Source organism: Schistocerca nitens, chromosome 1 (assembly GCF_023898315.1).
Source record: "Schistocerca nitens isolate TAMUIC-IGC-003100 chromosome 1, iqSchNite1.1, whole genome shotgun sequence".
NCBI classification, from domain to species: Eukaryota; Metazoa; Arthropoda; class Insecta; order Orthoptera; family Acrididae; genus Schistocerca; species Schistocerca nitens.
The window spans coordinates 547565824-547583171 of NC_064614.1; the positions used below are offsets into that span (position 1 = coordinate 547565824).

Sequence of the window (17348 nt, forward strand, 5' to 3'; positions counted from 1 at the left end):
CAATTGCCAACATGACAGCAGAGGCAGTGGCAAAAGCTTTAGTCGATCATTTAGTATTACCATCAGGAAGCCCTGATGCCATTCTAATGGACCGCATTTCACATCTGCTTTATTTCTGCAAGTGTGTAAACTTTGAGGATCACAAAGTGGAAAAATACTGCCTTCCATCACGAAACCAATTGAAGTGTCAAAAGAGTACATAGAACTATCTTTAAAAGGTTGTTTTATAGTGTGAATAAGACATAACAATTGGTATCAATATCTGCCATACATACTGTCTGTTTATAACAGTAGAGCTATTGAATCAACAGAACACATTCCTATGAAGTAGTATACAGGTACCTAACGAGCTTTCCCTTTGAATTAGATAAGATGCCACATGATGTTTATCTAGGAGAAATGAAAAGTTTAGCCTGCTGATTTAAGATGATTTGAAGAAGAGTGAAGCAGACTAACTTCAAGGAGACCTCAAGACAGGTTCTGCAGGGCAATAGAGAAACAATGCTACCCTGATAACTGACCACATGATTGGGTCTTGTTGTGGAACACAACAATTAAAAACTTTCCAGTTTTTCCCACCCTATAAAGTTCCATACCAAATTATTCACTGGACATGCCCACTGAACACTGAGATACATTTGGCAGATCACTCTGTAGCTGACCATTTCAATATATTGAAGCCTTCAATGTGTACAAGTAGAACCCAGCCCTTGGTAGCAACAGCACCAACACAAGTCAAACTAGGTATTGTAATAGTTGTATGGAAAATAAGGAACCTTCTGCCCCCAGTAGCACCAAGGTACACCCTACATTCTATACATCCCTATGCACTATGATCACGAGACTGAGCACAGCCCCATCAGAAGGTTTTGCCAAAATTATGGAACTATTCTGTCAATAAAATGGTTTAGTCATATTCTGCATATTCTTGTCGCACAAGCTGGATGCCCTACAACGCTCAGAGCATTAACTAGACATTCGTAATTTTTTGAGATTTGATTTCTCACTTATCACTGCGGTATTACTTATAATCATTCTCAACTCCTTTTACTTCTAATGATTTTATCCACAACATACCACGGTGTATCAGCCGTGTAGGCCCTTAAAACACCTATACACAAAGAGCGTATGGAGATATGAGTAATTCCATGCTTTCTGTTTTTCATGGGACTGATTAATCTTGTGAGACTTCCTCTCTCTTGATTCAGAAAGATTCAATAACTTGACAATAAAATTGCAATCTTTTTGCTGTCTGATTTAATGTCTAATCCCTTGGCCATAAGTGCAGGATGTACTTAAACCATAGTACAGCACTTAACTTGTTCTGAGTACTATATATTCCCCTATTGCTGTGGGACTGTCTTGAATGACTTGTGTGAATTATCTATACATGCTAATATGATTCTGAATGTATGTTGTCAGCCCTGGGGCTTCAGAAAAACAACTTAGTGGAATGTTTATCCTTCCATAGCGATTTCTTCACCATGCTGGACAAATGCAGCAAGGCAAGTACATTTCTCATACACAATAACATTATTATTCACTGCCATTTTATGCTAGCTTTATTCAGGAGTTCAGTTACGAAATCCCAATTTAACTGGACAGAGAACTGTGAGAGACACTGTGTCATGTGCCTGGTGGGCAGAGGTTTGAGGAACCACATCATGCTATTTGCTATATGGACTTGTTTGGAGAGACAGCCAACTGGGTATTCCTATCTGTTTGGCCCATCCTGAGACTCCTGGTACCAATTCTTAGGTAAGGGCACCAATCGGAAATAGTGCACATTATTTATCGTTAGTTTCCACAACACTGTTAATTGATTCACAGGCTGAATCTTTATATTTCTATTAGACACGAGTTACAAGTCACACACAGCAACACAGCACCACAGACACTGTCCCACCTAAGCATATGGGTTGTGCACAGGGAGCCCCACATGGCTGTTACCTTCTCCTACCCCTCTAGCCTTCGCGAATGGTACTTCTGAGCAGGTGGCCATTATGTGACATCATAAGGTCCCCTGCTTCCCCTCTCTTACATAGGCTTCACCATTCTGATACCACTATCATGTTGCCACAGCTGATCACACCTTGGCCTAGTGCTACATGAACAGTTCCAAGGGAAGTAGAACTGTGCCTGCGAATACCGAAAACCACGATAACCAGATACCGCCACCTACTGTCATTGATATTCATCCATCACAATCGATCAATCAATCAATCTGTTCATAACCTAGGAGAAGGGACAAATTAATCCTGGTTATGTTATTACCCACATCAATGTTTGGCATTACCAGAACTGTATACTGCCTAGATCTGCTTATTCTCTCTTGTTTTACTTCTAGTATGGATACTGCGAGTGAAGCTGTGATCACAGACTTACATGAACTTCAAACTTGTTAGTTCTAAGCATTCGTTTATTTATTTTAAAAAAAATGGGATACTAATTATGTAATAAGTATTGTTTCCACTTGTGGACTCCTGGGAAGAGAGGTAACTGGAACTGAGCACTTGGGTGTAAAGTGCAATTAACAGATCCTGCACACTTCAGTATCACGTGACATTCCGTAACACCCTTGACATATTGTACTCCCTATTAAGGTACTACACAGAAGATTGTACAAAAACTTTTAAGTTGCATGCTTATGATGTACACATACTGCTGACTAAAATGAAGTGTGGCAGCTCCATTCTGCTCCTACAATACAATATTACCGTGACCACAGACCTAACACCTAATGCTGTTGTCAGGTTGTGAATGTACCGTATTTACTCGAATCTAAGCCGCACTCAAATCTAAGTCGCACCTGAAAAATAACTCGAAATCAAGGAAACAAAATTTTCCCGAATCTAAGACACACCTGAAATTTGAGACTCGAAAGTCAAGGGGAGAAAAAATGTTAGACCGCACCTCCAAATCGAAACAAAGTTGGTCCATGGTAACATGAGACACAATTTAGGTAGAATGGATGAAGATACAGCTACAGTAGTTTGGTTCGAGTCTTAAGCTTAGCAGTTAAGCTTTACCAGGTAGCCATTGCTATGTGTCAGGTGCTCCGTCCATATTTATATGGGTATCTTTCCTTTTTCATGTGCTTCATCTGGTTTGTATTGATTGCTTATTTTGCTTTGATCTGGTAAGTGCCATTCTCTTTGTTATAGGTGTTTACGTCACTCTAAGCTGAAAATGCATTACTGTACTGTGTCATGCATTGTTTGTTGCATTCTGATAATGAGTGCTTACAGCCTGTTGCCACTCATGGCATGGCTTGCTTCCGTGCACACTACCGCCGCTTAAAAAAAAAAAAAAAAAAAAAAAAAAAAAGTGAAAGAGAGAGAGGAATCGTCTCATTAGCGAAACAATGGCAAGAGACTGCTATTTGTTGTTACTTAGACTGCTTCTTTCTTCGATAATGATCACCAAGAACGAAATAATAGACTGCATATGATAGAAGGTGCTCTGAACGAGAGTTTAGCGAAAATATTTCTCTGTTTGAAAATCTTTGCAGACGCCTCTTTAGTACATTACATTCTGCTCAGAAGTTAGAGTTATCTTAGATTTAAAAATCTAGTCAGTTGCTGTGCTTTATTCCTGCCTGTATCACTATTCAGCATAAGAATAATACGAATATAAACATGACATGATATGTATATTCTTCCGCGTTTGCTGTTGTCTCACTCTAGTTTCACGGTGTATTAGGCAGACAGGATTTAAATGAGATAGCAGCAAACATGAAAGAATACATGGCATAATGTTTACATTCATATTATTCTTATTGTGAAGAGAATATTGCATGTGATTCACGATTCATAAAAGTTCATATTAGCAACCATCTCTTGTCACAGTAGGAAAAAATTCAGAACATAGAGTTGGCCATATTGAAATACATCCCAAGCAGTCTTGCCAGTCGGATTTTTGTAGGCCTAGTAGATTTTTAGTGATGACTTCAAATGCAGAGTGTGTTGTTGTCTTCAGTCTGTAGACTGGCTTGATGCAGCTCTCCACTCTTTTCTATCCTGTGCACTGCAGAGTAGCAACAGTTATAAAATAAGAATGAAAATAACTTAGAAATTAAACGCTGAAATTTAAAACAAAATTTTATTACGTTTGTAATACATCTTATACGAAATGTTTAAAATATAAGTCACGATTCTGAATCACTATCACTCAATTCTTTGTTGCCCATTTCTTCATACAGAGCATCGTTCTCCGTACCATCTAGTGCATTGGATATCGAACATTTTTTAAATGCTTGTTACACACTCTGATTTGGAACACACTTCCATGCCTCATAAATCCACTGGCACACTTGCGACAAACTTACGCATTTTACACGTCCTGTTGGTGTTAGTTGTCTGTCAGTTTTCGAAAGCCAGTCTGTGTACATGCGTTTAAGCTTGTCCTTCAATGGTTTATTCAAAAAGATGTCAAGTGGTTGCAGAACTGACGTCATCCCTCCTGGAATTACTGACAAGTTCGTTTTGCTTTCCTCTAATTTTCGTTTTACTGCAGATGTTGTATGGCCTGCGTACACATCTAATACCAACAGACTGCGTAAACCAAACATTGTGCCAGGACAATTCCACACACGCCTAATCCATTCCAGCACAATGTCCTCTGAAAACCACCCAGTTTTGTTTGCTCGTACAATTACAGTTTTTGGAAACAATTCCGATTCTGGTAAAGTTATTCGCTTGAAAACTATGAATGGGGGTAATTTATGTCCATCTGCTGTGCAAGCAAGCATGATGGTCCTCCACTGTTTTTCACCCCATGATGTAAGAACACTTATGTCTTTCTTTCCTTTGGCGTCAACCGTATAATTTGATGGCATATAAGAATATACTTGAGTTTGGTCAGCATTTCCTATCTGACCAAGAAGGTATTGCTTTTCTGTGCGTCGCCTAATTATGAAGCACTGAAATTCCACAAGTTTTTCTTCATAATTTTTCGGCAGCTTCTGTGCAACTGAAGTTCGCTCCGAAGCGAAAAACCCCAGCGCTTCATAAACAGATCAATCCAGCTGCGACTACCCTTAAAATTTTTGATTTTTTGCTCTCTAGCAATTTCATGTGCCTTAATTTTTAAAATTTCAGCATTTACAGGCCGGAATTTCTGTCGCTGTTCCTTAACAAATTCATTAAAATCACTTCTAGTGCATGTTATCGGCCACACTTTGGCCCACCAAATGATTTCCTGTTACTTGAACATTCAAATAATTTCTGTCTCTGCAGTCGCCATCGCCTGACGTTGCTCTCGTCAATTCCGTAGTGCAGACCTGCACCACGATTAGAACTTTGTTCCACAAAAGAAATAACTCCCCTCTTGAATTTGGCACTATAATGAAAGCGCTTCATTATGGTTCACTAACACCAACAAGCACTTCTCAAAATTCCACGACGCAATAGGTGCCGCTACGTGAAATCTTAATGAGCCCCATCGTTCAACTCGTGCAAAGCCTTGTGCATTGTTGGTATTTTTGTGTAAAGAAATTTATTTTTGTTGCTACAAATATTTGAAAAGCTGCTACATTTGAAGATGACCAATACGGAATTTCTATTTACTTCGATGGAAACTCAGGGCAGAGAAAAAAGCTCATCTTCTACTTTTTTACAGACGCAGAGGTTTTTGCGCCAGTATTTATCTTCGTGCCTGCAAAGCATGCCTGTGCAGCGCTACATATATTCGACGGCAGAAGTTAGTTGTGGCGGCACCTACCAACATTTTTCAGAACTTCTGCTTACTTTGCACTTGGTTCTAAGCCACAGGCGGTTTTTTGGATTACAAAAGCCGGAAAAAATGGGCGGCTTAGATCTGAGTCAATACGGTAACTACAAGGACCAGTGCTTTTGGGAATGGAAAAAGGACATGTAACATTATATTCAGATGTAAGATTTAATTGTGCATCTGTTTAGCATTGTGTGTTTTGTGTAATACGATTTCCTTCTCTGTTTAATGTCTGCCATCACTGGAGCTATACAATGATCATAATATTACCTGGCTCTACCTCCACTAATCTAACTCTGCCTTTAATCAGACTAGCTATGTGGCTCTTGTATAAATAGGGGTATTGTAAGTGATGCTGAAGCTCACCCAAAGAAGCCATTGCAATGCCACAACCAAAAGTTCACTACCATGGATAAAAACTACCTGACAAACAAAGGAACACTGTGTTTAGATGAAAGATTTAATTGTGTATTTATTTCAATTTGTGTAATTCATTGAAAATATGTTGATTTTTAGACAGGCCATAAAGATGGTCATAATATTGATAGATTTTTCTATATACTACATCATGACACTAAACTACATAAATGAAATGCTGTGCTTATGAATTAGGATAGGCTTTTGTGTTTATCTCCCCAACTTGGGAAAGGCATGTCATCACAGATTTATTTAGCATTTAGACTCTAAGGGTTGTCTTAACATCCTTGCATCTGTTCACCATTTTTAACTCCTCATTAGTAGGTGCAATAAGTACTTTTATCAAATGAGTAAACTGTAAATGGTTTTGTTGTTACATAGCTTCACTTGCATGGGCTTGCCAAGGACAGCTCATTCTAATCACGATAGGTTTTACAGACTACCTATATCACAAAAAAAGAGTAGCAGACCTAGCAAATCTATGGCTGAGGTTTTTACCGTATTTACTCGAATCTAAGCCGCACTTTTTTTCCGGTTTTTGTAATCCAAAAAACCGCCTGCGGCTTAGAATCGAGTGCAAAGGAAGCGGAAGTTCGGAAAAATGTTGGTAGGTGCCGCCACAACTAACTTCTGCCGTCGAATACATGTAGCGCTGCACAGGCATGCTTTGTAGGCACAAAGATAAATACTGGCGCCAAAACTTCTGCATCAGTAAATAAATTAAAAAAAAGAAAGGTGGGAGACGAGCTTTTTTTCTCCGCCCCGAGTTTCTGCCACTGCATTTGCTGCTATCTCATTTAAATCCTGTCTGCCTAATAAACTACGAAACTAGAGTGAGACAACAGCAAACGCGGAAGAATATACGTATCGTGTCATGTTTATATTCGTATTATTCTTATGCATAATAGTGATACAGTCAGAAATGAAGCACGGCAACTGACTAGATTGTTAAATCTAAGATGACCAATTTCTGTGCAGAATTTGATTTACTAAAAAAGCGGCCACAAAGATTTTCAAATGGAGAAAAATTTTCTCCTAACTCTCGTTCAGAACATGTTCTATCATACGCACTCTATTATTTGGTTCTTGTTGATCATTATCAAAGAAAGCAGCAGTGTAAGTAACAACAAATATCAGTCTCTTGCCATTGTTTCGGTAATGAGACGACTCCTCTCTATTTTTTATTTGTAAGCGGAGGTAGCGCGCACAAAAGCAAGCCATGCCGCGAGCGGCGACAGGCCGTAAACACGCACTATCAGAATGCGACAAACAATGCATGACAGTACAGTAATGCATTTTCAGCTTAGAGTGACGTAAACACCTATAACAAAGAAAACAGCACTTATCAGATCAAAGCAAAATAAGTAATCGATTCAAATCAGACGAAGCATGTCAAAAAGGAAGGGTACCCGTATAAATACGTACGGAGCGCCTGACGCATAGCAATGGCTACCTGGTAAAGCTTAACTGCTAAGCTTACGACTCGAACGAAACTACTGTAGCTGTATCGTCATTCATTCGACCTAAATTGTGTCTCATATTACAAGGTACCAACTTTGTTTCGATTTGGAGGTGCGGCCTAAAACTTTTCTCTCTCTTTGAATTTCGAATCTCAAATTTCAGGTGCGGCTTACATTCGGGAAATTTTTTTTCCTTGATTTCGAGTCTCATTTTTCAGGTGCGGCTTAGATTCGAGTGCGGCTTAGATTCGAGTAAATACGGTTATAGTCATGATCCTTTGCATCCTCGATATTCAATCAGGGGTATGTCAAATATGTACATAACACACAGCTACCAAGCTTGTATACAACTTTGGCAGTAAATTTATCAAGACATGGCAGAGTTAGATATCTGATACTACACAACTGTTATTTCATTAAGGGAATGTATTTCATCTTAATGTTAATACCTGCTGGCAATTTATTTCACCTATTAAATGTAGATCATAGGGGTTACATCTATTGAATTCTGTGTGTAAAGCTAGACTTAAATTTTAATTGTGATGCTGACGAGAATGTAAGGTCTTTTACATTCCTCTTTTCGCCCCATGTGATACAACTTACCTGTACTTGAACTTAAGGCTCTCACAACCAGTGGGAAACATTTGTTTCTAAATTACACCCCTGTTCACTCTTATTGTGTAACGCACCATGATGGCTCCCTCTAATGTCACCAGGGAGTGTTGTACCATCAATTCCTGAGGCACACACCACCAAGCAAGTAACACCACAATCTCTCCCCACCCCACCCCCCACTCCTACGCCAAATCACCAATGCACTGTGTCCCAACCACCGTACCACCTCAACATCATACCTCACCGCACCACCCCGCTGCCCTACTGGTCTTCAAGGGCTACTGGTCTTCTAGTTTGCACAGGCAAGCCACGTCGTTCCGAGGCCCCTGAAGCTTTTCATAACTAAGAAGTTACGAAATATTCCAATATTGTAAACATATGCTCCTCAGTACAATAGATTTACAATTATTCAACACTCACCCTCCTCTAGCCTGTAATACACATATTAGGGCAATCCACCTTCCCAAGGGAGTGCCAGATGATCTTTTGCAATCTCTTAAAGTCTCCACTCCTGCAGAAGAAGTAACAAAAGTGCACTCACCAACCTGCCTGAAGGGTTTTAGGAGTATTTTATTGAAAACTCTGGGATGGAAAATTCTTTGCCTCTTCAACTACGAGTTGTTGTCTGACCGAGGGACTGCTCCCATGGCTTCTGCTCCATAACTGGCATATGTTGCAGGGCAAAGACAGTTTGCATGGTTGAGGACTGCTGATGGGGAATGGCTTGTGAACATCGTCTTCAGGCTTCGGACCAATAGAAAGTGTTGGAGAATGGTCATGGTGGGGTACAGTAGACATGAGCAGAGCAGCAGGCCCAGAACTGAAACTCTCTGTGCAACTGCATAACACACCTCACTCCTGATCCACTCTATAACTTAGCCATGATGACTCCTCCATTAAGTTGTTAGCATACCCACCATCCCCAGGTATGCCCTTTGTACTCAGAGTGCTGAATAGTAGTGTGCTTCCACCTAAATCATTGCCAATTATTCGCTAAAAATACCCTGTAGGGTGCCCACTCCTTTGCTTTCTCTCGACTCCTGCACATGCCGAAATTCAAAAAGTTCTAATCTGTGAGCAGCTCCTCTCCACAGCTTCCAAAACTCCAAAGATTTTAAGGTTACAAAGAGACCAAAGTGCCATCAACAACATCACATGGATTACAAATTCACTCCAGCCTGTGAACAACTGATTACGTGAAACACAATTCTTTAGAAGAATCTTAAGGCCAACTTACTTTGAATCTTCTTTGGCCTTTTCATAATTATCAAGGCTGCCACAGGTTTCCCAAAGTGAAATTCCCTGATTTCCAGATAAGTTTTAGCATTTGACCCTGACAAATTTTGAGATCTCAAGGCTAAGTAAAGACATAAGTTGACAAAAAAATGTACAGACTTCTGTAATTCTCCCTTGTGTGAGCAAAAATCTTAAGTACTAATATAACACCTTCATCTACATCTACATGACTACTCTGCAATTCACATTTAAGTGCTTGGCAGAGGGTTCGTCGAACCACAATCATACTATCCCTCTACCATTCCACTCCCGAACAGCACGCGGCAAAAACGAACATCTAAACCTTTCTGTTCGAGTTCTGATTTCTCTTATTTTATTTTGATGATCACTCCTACCTATGTAGGTTGGGCTCAACAAAATATTTTCGCATTCGGAAGAGAAAGTTGGTGGCTGAAATTTCGTAAATAGATCTCGCCGTGACGAAAAATGTCTTTGCTTTAATGACTTCCATCCCAACTCGCGTATCATATCTGCCACACTCTCTCCCCTATTACATGATAATACAAAACGAGCTGCCCTTTTTTGTACGCTTTCGATGTCCTCTGTCAATCCCACCTGGTAAGGATCCCACACCGCGCAGCAATATTCTAACAGAGGACGAACGAGTGCAGTGTAAGCTGTCTCTTTAGTGGACTTGTTGCATCTTCTAAGTGTCCTGCCAATGAAACGCAACCTTTGGCTCGCCTTCCCCAAAATATTATCCATGTGGTCTTTCCAACTGAAGTTGTTCGTAATTTTAACACCCAGGTACTTAGTTGAATTGACAGCCTTGAGAATTGTACTATTTATTGAGTAATCGAATTGCAACGGATTTCTTTTGGGACTCGTGTGGATCACCTCACACTTTTCGTTATTTAGCGTCAACTGCCACCTGCCACACCATACAGCAATCTTTTCTAAATCGCTTTGCAACTGACACTGGTCTTCGGATGACCTTACTGGATGGTAAATTACAGCATCATCTGCGATCAACCTAAGAGAACTGCTCAGATGGCCATCCAGGTCATTTATATTGATCAGGAACAGCAGAGGTCCCAGGACGCTTCCCTGGGGAACACCTGATATCACTTCAATTTTACTCGATGACCTTTCGTAATGAACTATTTTTAGGTGGAGAAGGCAAGCCAAATGGTGTATGTGTTTCATTAAGACCACTATTGTTATTTTATTTCAATAAAACAAAACACATTTCCTTGGAGTTGCAAGGCATATTTAAAATACCTTTACCGAGTTCAGAAACAGCCTCATAAAAAAGCAGGCCTCTTGAAAAAAGTGTACAAAGCAGGGAAGAACTGTGTAAACCAACACTATAGGTGACCACCAATAAAATGTTGGTTCTACTATGTTCATTATTGTCGGTTATTAGTCACTGTGTTATGTCTATTATTTTACAGATATTGTGCAATTTTTCTTCTGAGAAATAAAATGTCTATAAAACGCAGCACTGTACAATGTACTTGCAGTCAGACAGTCGCAATTCCTGAAATCCATCAGCCGTGGCCTCTTGCATGACAAGGAGCACCGCAGTGTTCAGTCCTTGGATAAACTATGAAAATGCGCCGCATTATGCCACACACAAACAGACCCGGCCTGCAGGCAGATCGGTGACATTAGATCTGATGGGCAGGGCTTGCACATTAGTGGGAAATTATGGGCATCAGATCGACAGGCCCAATCCATTACAGATACCTACAGAAATGGCCTGCAGTTTTGGCTCTTTGTGGAAGTCTACCTGTGTGGCCAGCTATTCACGTGTCAGACACTGTGCTGATGTAATGAGACCACATTGATCATTCTATGCAACAGATAACTTGCACAAATACTCTGAAAATCAATACTAATGAGGTAGCAACTCACCAAAAAGATTATCGCTGAGCTGCAGACAGGCTCATAGAAAAGACACTCTTACTCTCACAACTAAACTTTCAGCCATAGCCTTTGTCAGAAAGTGAGAACAATACGCACATTCACACAGTCACTCACGCATAACTCCTGCACATATGACCACCGCTTCTGGCCACTGCATCAACAATCTCTGAGAATCCGATCCAAACAAACCACTTCTCATGTGCATCTCGCATCTCATCAGCAGCTCCTAGGCTAGTGGCAAGAAGTGGTGGAAGCGCTGACTGCAAGGTGAGGGAATGGTAGGAAGAGGAGAAGCAGTAAGAATGAGGGAGTAGGGAAGCAGTGCACGTACTCAGCTGCGCCCAGCCAACGACAATGCACGACATCTCAGTAAACATACCATTTCATTTGCTGAGACAAAAAACAAGATTTTTTGAGTATCCTACCCCCCTCCACTCCCCTCCCAATGTCCCTTTATGTTTTAAATTCCCTGATTTCCAGAACTTGTGGCAACCCTGATTATGATTTCTGTATCTCCGTTTATTTTTCGAAGTAGCATTATAATTATCCACCTCTCTTACCATTGCAAATTTCTTTTCCATAACCCCCCCCCCCCCAAATCCTCTCCTTTAATTTATTCTGCTCAATGCTATCCCTTTGCAAGTAGAAACATTTGTCTATTTGGAAGATATGCAACTTGCTGGTGTAGGGCACCAATTTGTTTACATTATTTTGATATATTCATTGTTAGCCAACAGCTTTTAAGAACACGCAATGCAGCAAAAAATTCGATGGAGTATGAAAGACTGGAAGCAATAAATTAGATCACCCACCTTAACAATCCACATATTACTTTGATGGTGACAGCAACACAACAATAAAAAGAAAGCTTCACTTAATAAATCAATCTTGAGCTTTAGGGAACAAAAAGTGTCTTGTTGCATCAACAGAGGAAATAAAAGAAATATGACAGGAAGATAGCAACATTCTGGTGCAGGTAGCAAGTGAATCCCTTTTGACAACACTTAAAACTTTTGTTTCATCCCCGTATATCTTTACACTGAATGGCAAACATAGTTGCAATGAAATTTTGGCAGGGAGCTTCATAGGGCGTGGCAGAAATGGCCTTTAAGAAGGAACTGAGTGCAGAAATATGAGAGATGTGAAGAGATATTCCCCCTCAAGTAGATGCCTAGCTGGTGTGATTGTTTCCCTAGTGCAAGCAACTCCTTCTAAAGACAACTTTATATCACATTTATAATCTGAACAGCAATATATAACCAAAAAATTCCAAAACACCATAGCATGCAGTCAGAGCATCCTCTCCCTTATATTACCCATCCTTTTATTATAATATAATTTTAACAGATAAAATCAAAGTTCTTATTATCCTAATTTAGTGATTAGGTAGTAAACAATGCAAATCATAAAATCTTTCTAGTATCAGATGAAATGAAATGAAGAGCAAATGTAAAAATAATATATTACATGTATTTGTAAAATTTAAGGTCAACATGCCAAGCTATGAAAAACTGTAAATATTAAGTATATCATTTCACCATAAGAATTTAGGTTACTATATTAAGTTTTATATCAAATGCTCAGCACTCCAGCACACATCTGACGATATCTTTATTATTTTATAGTAGCCCCGTGGCTCAAGAGCTGTAAATTTCATGAGATTTACAGTGACTAGCATCACAAATGAATAGTGGCTAGGATGGGAGCAGTGGAAGTTGCAAGCAATGGGATGAGAGTGCACAGTAATGATATAGGCTAGGGCAGAGAGTGGGAATTCCATTTTACATTTGAGACATGGCAAAGACAGAGCTTGCATTTGGAATAAGATGAGCGAGAGTCTCGTTTTGGTTTTTTGCATCTAGGTCAAGGTACAGTGAAGACATGTCAAACTTAGTGTTTGTGGGTGGCATCCAGCCACATGTGAGCACAGTTATGTTGTTGTTGTGGTCTTCAGTCCTGAGACTGGTTTGATGCAGCTCTCCATGCTACTCTATCCTGTGCAAGCTTCTTCATCTCCCAGTACCTACTGCAACCTACATCCTTCTGAATCTGCTTAGTGTATTCATCTCTTGGTCTCCCTCTACGATTTTTACCCTCCACGCTGCCCTCCAATGCTATATTTGTGATCCCTTGATGCCTCAAAACATGCCCTACCAACCGATCCCTTCTTCTAGTCAAGTTGTGCCACAAACTTCTCTTCTCCCCAATCCTATTCAATACCTCCTCATTAGTTACGTGATCTACCCACCTTATCTTCGGCATTCTTCTGTAGCACCACATTTCGAAAGCTTCTATTCTCTTCTTGTCCAAACTAGTTATCGTCCATGTTTCACTTCCAAACATGGCTACACTCCATACAAATACTTTCAGAAACGACTTCCTGACACTTAAATCTATACTCGATGTTAACAAATTTCTCTTGTTCAGAAACGATTTCCTTGCCATTGCCAGTCTACATTTTATTTCCTCTCTACTTCGACCATCATCAGTTATTTTGCTCCCCAAATAGCAAAACTCCTTTACTACTTTAAGTGTCTCATTTCCTAATCTAATTCCCTCAGCATCACCCGATTTAATTTTACTACACTCCATTATCCTTGTTTTGCTTTTGTTGATGTTCATCTTATATCCTCCTTTCAAGACACTGTTCATTCCGTTCAACTGCTCTTCCAAGTCCTTTGCTGTCTCTGACAGAATTACAATGTCATCGGCGAACCTCAAAGTTTTTACTTCTTCTCCATTAATTTTAATTCCTACTCCGAATTTTTCTTTTGTTTCCTTCACTGCTTGCTCAATATACAGATTGAATAACATCGGGGAGAGGCTACAGCCCTGTCTCACTCCCATCCCAACCACTGCTTCCCTTTCATACCCCTCGACTCTTATAACTGCCATCTGCTTTCTGTACAAATTGTAAATAGCCTTTCGCTCCCTGTATTTTACCCCTGCCACCTTCAGAATTTGAAAGAGAGTATTCCAGTTAACATTGTCAAAAGCTTTCTCTAAGTCTACAATTGCTAGAAACGTAGGTTTGCCTTTCCTTAATCTTTCTTCTAAGATAAGTCGTAAGGTTAGTATTGCCTCACGAGTTCCAACATTTCTACGGAATCCAAACTGATCTTCCCCGAGGTCTGCTTCTACCAGTTTTTCCATTCGTCTGTAAGGAATTCACGTTAGTATTTTGCAGCTGTGACTTATTAAACTGATAGTTTGGTAATTTTCACATCTGTCAACACCTGCTTTCTTTGGGATTGGAATTATTATATTCTTCTTGAAGTCTGAGGGTATTTCGCCTGTCTCATATATCTTGCTCACCAGATGGTAGAGTTTTGTCAGGACCGGCTCTCCCAAGGCTGTCAGTAGTTCTAATGGAATGTTGTCTACTCCCGGGGCCTTGTTTCAACTCAGGTCTTTCAGTGCTCTGTCAAACTCTTCACGCAGTATCTTATCACCCATTTCGTCTTCATCTACATCCTCTTCCATTTCCATAATATTGTACTCAAAAACATCGCCCTTGTATAAACCCTCTATATACTCCTTCCACCTTTCTGCCTTCCCTTCTTTGCTTAGAACTGGGTTTCCATCTGAGCTCTTGATATTCATACAAGTGGCTCTCTTTTCTCCAAAGGTGTCTTTAATTTTCCTGTAGGCAGTATCTATCTTACCCCTAGTGAGACAAGCCTCTACATCCTTACATTTGTCCTCTAGCCATCCCTGCTTAGCCATTTTGCACTCCCTGTCGAAGAGATCTTCATCATCCATTCTTTCCAATGGAGTATCTTGTTTATGTCTGCATGCCTTGCCTTTTTCCTCTTCAGTATTTTATTGAAGACAAGACGCAGCCTTCAGCTAATATAATTTATTTGTGTTGTACGAGTTTCACTCAGTTTTTGCTATCACTGAATATGGCTTTTCATTCATCTTGGTATCAAAATATCTCTCTGACATAATGTAGATCACGAAATATTAGAAGCACTACATACCAGTTCATACGGGTTGCAGTAAAATGTTATTGTGGTGGAATAATGACCCACATCACTCTCTGGATCACGGCACATAGCTCCATTAGAATACTGCAACGTCAAGACACCGTTTTCAAATGATGGACCTAATGAGTCAGTGACGTCTCCTAAATTCCTGAAACTATAAATACATAATGTTTAACAAGATGGCTTAAATCTTGCACACACAATGAATGTATGAGTTTATACACTAAAATTCAATTTACATAATTAGGAATCCATCAACAGACTTCTAGTTGGGCACCACAGCCAAGATAAGTTTAAAGAAAGACATTGTTCCACTAGCCTGTATTTTAAAATAGTACTTACTACGCATTACTAGTTTCTAGTGTTGGTCATTCACAATTGCGTAACAGATGTGGACACATCATCCCTGTCAAACAGATATATGTCATGTACAGGTGTTCTTAGCAAGGTCATCACTGTGTGCATCTAGCATGCAGGTGAGAATGAGTGATGCTTGAAGCTAGCAATGTTTAATGAAGTACTATTTTAAAATATAGCGTGGTGGAACAATGTCTTCCTTGAAACAAGAGTCCTTCACTTTCATAATTTACAAATAACACAAGCATACAAAGAAGGTATCACTCCTTTGAAGGTATGCAACATAGTTTAAATATCTAATGCTAATACTAAAACTGAATTAATATGGTATGGGATGAAAATATGAAATCAATAGTAGCAAAGGCAAATGAAATGCTTATATTTGTTAGAACAATTCTGAGGAATGTGCAACATTACGTTGAGGAAATGTATATACCCTAATCTAGATAACTGTGACAGTGTTTCTCAGAATCAATTTGCAAGGCAGCGAACATCAAAGGAATTCATGAAAACACTTCTAGGTGTGTGTGGCCATTCTCCACAGCAAGCACAGAGCAACTTGTTTTGTAAATAAAAAATTCCTTCTCTTGCTGCACTGAATTTTATTTCTCCCAGAAGTGTTTTGCCTTTTTTCAGCTTAAGACATCATCAGTGGGATCTAGAATGATACAGTTTTGTTTTGATATGTGTTATTTATAGATTATAAAACACTTCACATCTCTTTTTTATGTAAATAAGTGATTACTTATGGTTTTCATGTGTATCATTCTAGATCACACTGACAATTCCTTAAAGTGAAAAAGGCAAAATGCGTATGGGAGAAATAAAATACAGTGCAGCAAGAAATGGCATTTTTCCTTTACAAAACAAATAACACTTCCAGGTGCATTAACACATAGCTATGTGTACATGGAAGTGTAATAGTGTTTTCAGGAAACACAACTCCCAGAAAAAAAGATCTGCTCAAGAAACTTTATGTAAATTTAAAGAACCAGTATTCATGGCAGGCTGTGCAACAATTCTGCTGCATCCATCATACTTCTGTGTAAAGACAATGAGAGTAAGACAAGAGAGGAATGCAGCCAGTCATTTTTTCCACACATCATTTGCAAATGGAAGAGGTCAAAGGGTAGCCACTGCTGATGAAAAGTGTCCTCCATTATGTGCCATACATGGATAATTTTGTAGGTAAGGCTCATATGAAACAAAACATCTTTCTTGTTATGACCTCGACTGCAATAAGTTGAGCCATTTAACAAAACAAATCGATGGCAAATTGTGCAGTTCTTCTTTGAATCTTTTTCCAATTTTTCTAATAATACATTATTTTTTAGAGTCTCAGCCCAACAAAGAATTGGATGAATGAGGGTTCTGTAAATAACCTCTATCATGTAAGAATTACATTTCCTTAGGATTATTCCAATAATTGATCTGCATAAGTTTACAGAAAAAATAAAAACAAAAATTTTCATAAATGAATGAGCTGCATTTTAATATGGAAGAGATATGTTCTACACAGTGTTCTTGATGTGTACAGACGCTAACATGGTCACTCAGCAAGAACCAAGGTCCGGTTGTTGTGATGTGGTCGCTTAGCATCACAAGCATTATATGG

The 17348-nt window shown here is 39.4% G+C and overlaps 1 protein-coding gene across 3 annotated transcripts in view; it reads right to left on the bottom strand.

Moving 5' to 3' along the window:
- LOC126254123 (cation-independent mannose-6-phosphate receptor) overlaps positions 1–17348 on the bottom strand; it is a 633915-nt gene that overhangs the window by 419980 nt on the left and 196587 nt on the right. For all 3 annotated transcript variants that reach the window (XM_049955284.1, XM_049955287.1, XM_049955285.1), the window contains one exon: positions 15371–15530. In XM_049955284.1, the coding sequence (XP_049811241.1) occupies positions 15371–15530 (160 nt within the window). The remainder of the gene's footprint in view (positions 1–15370; positions 15531–17348) is intronic.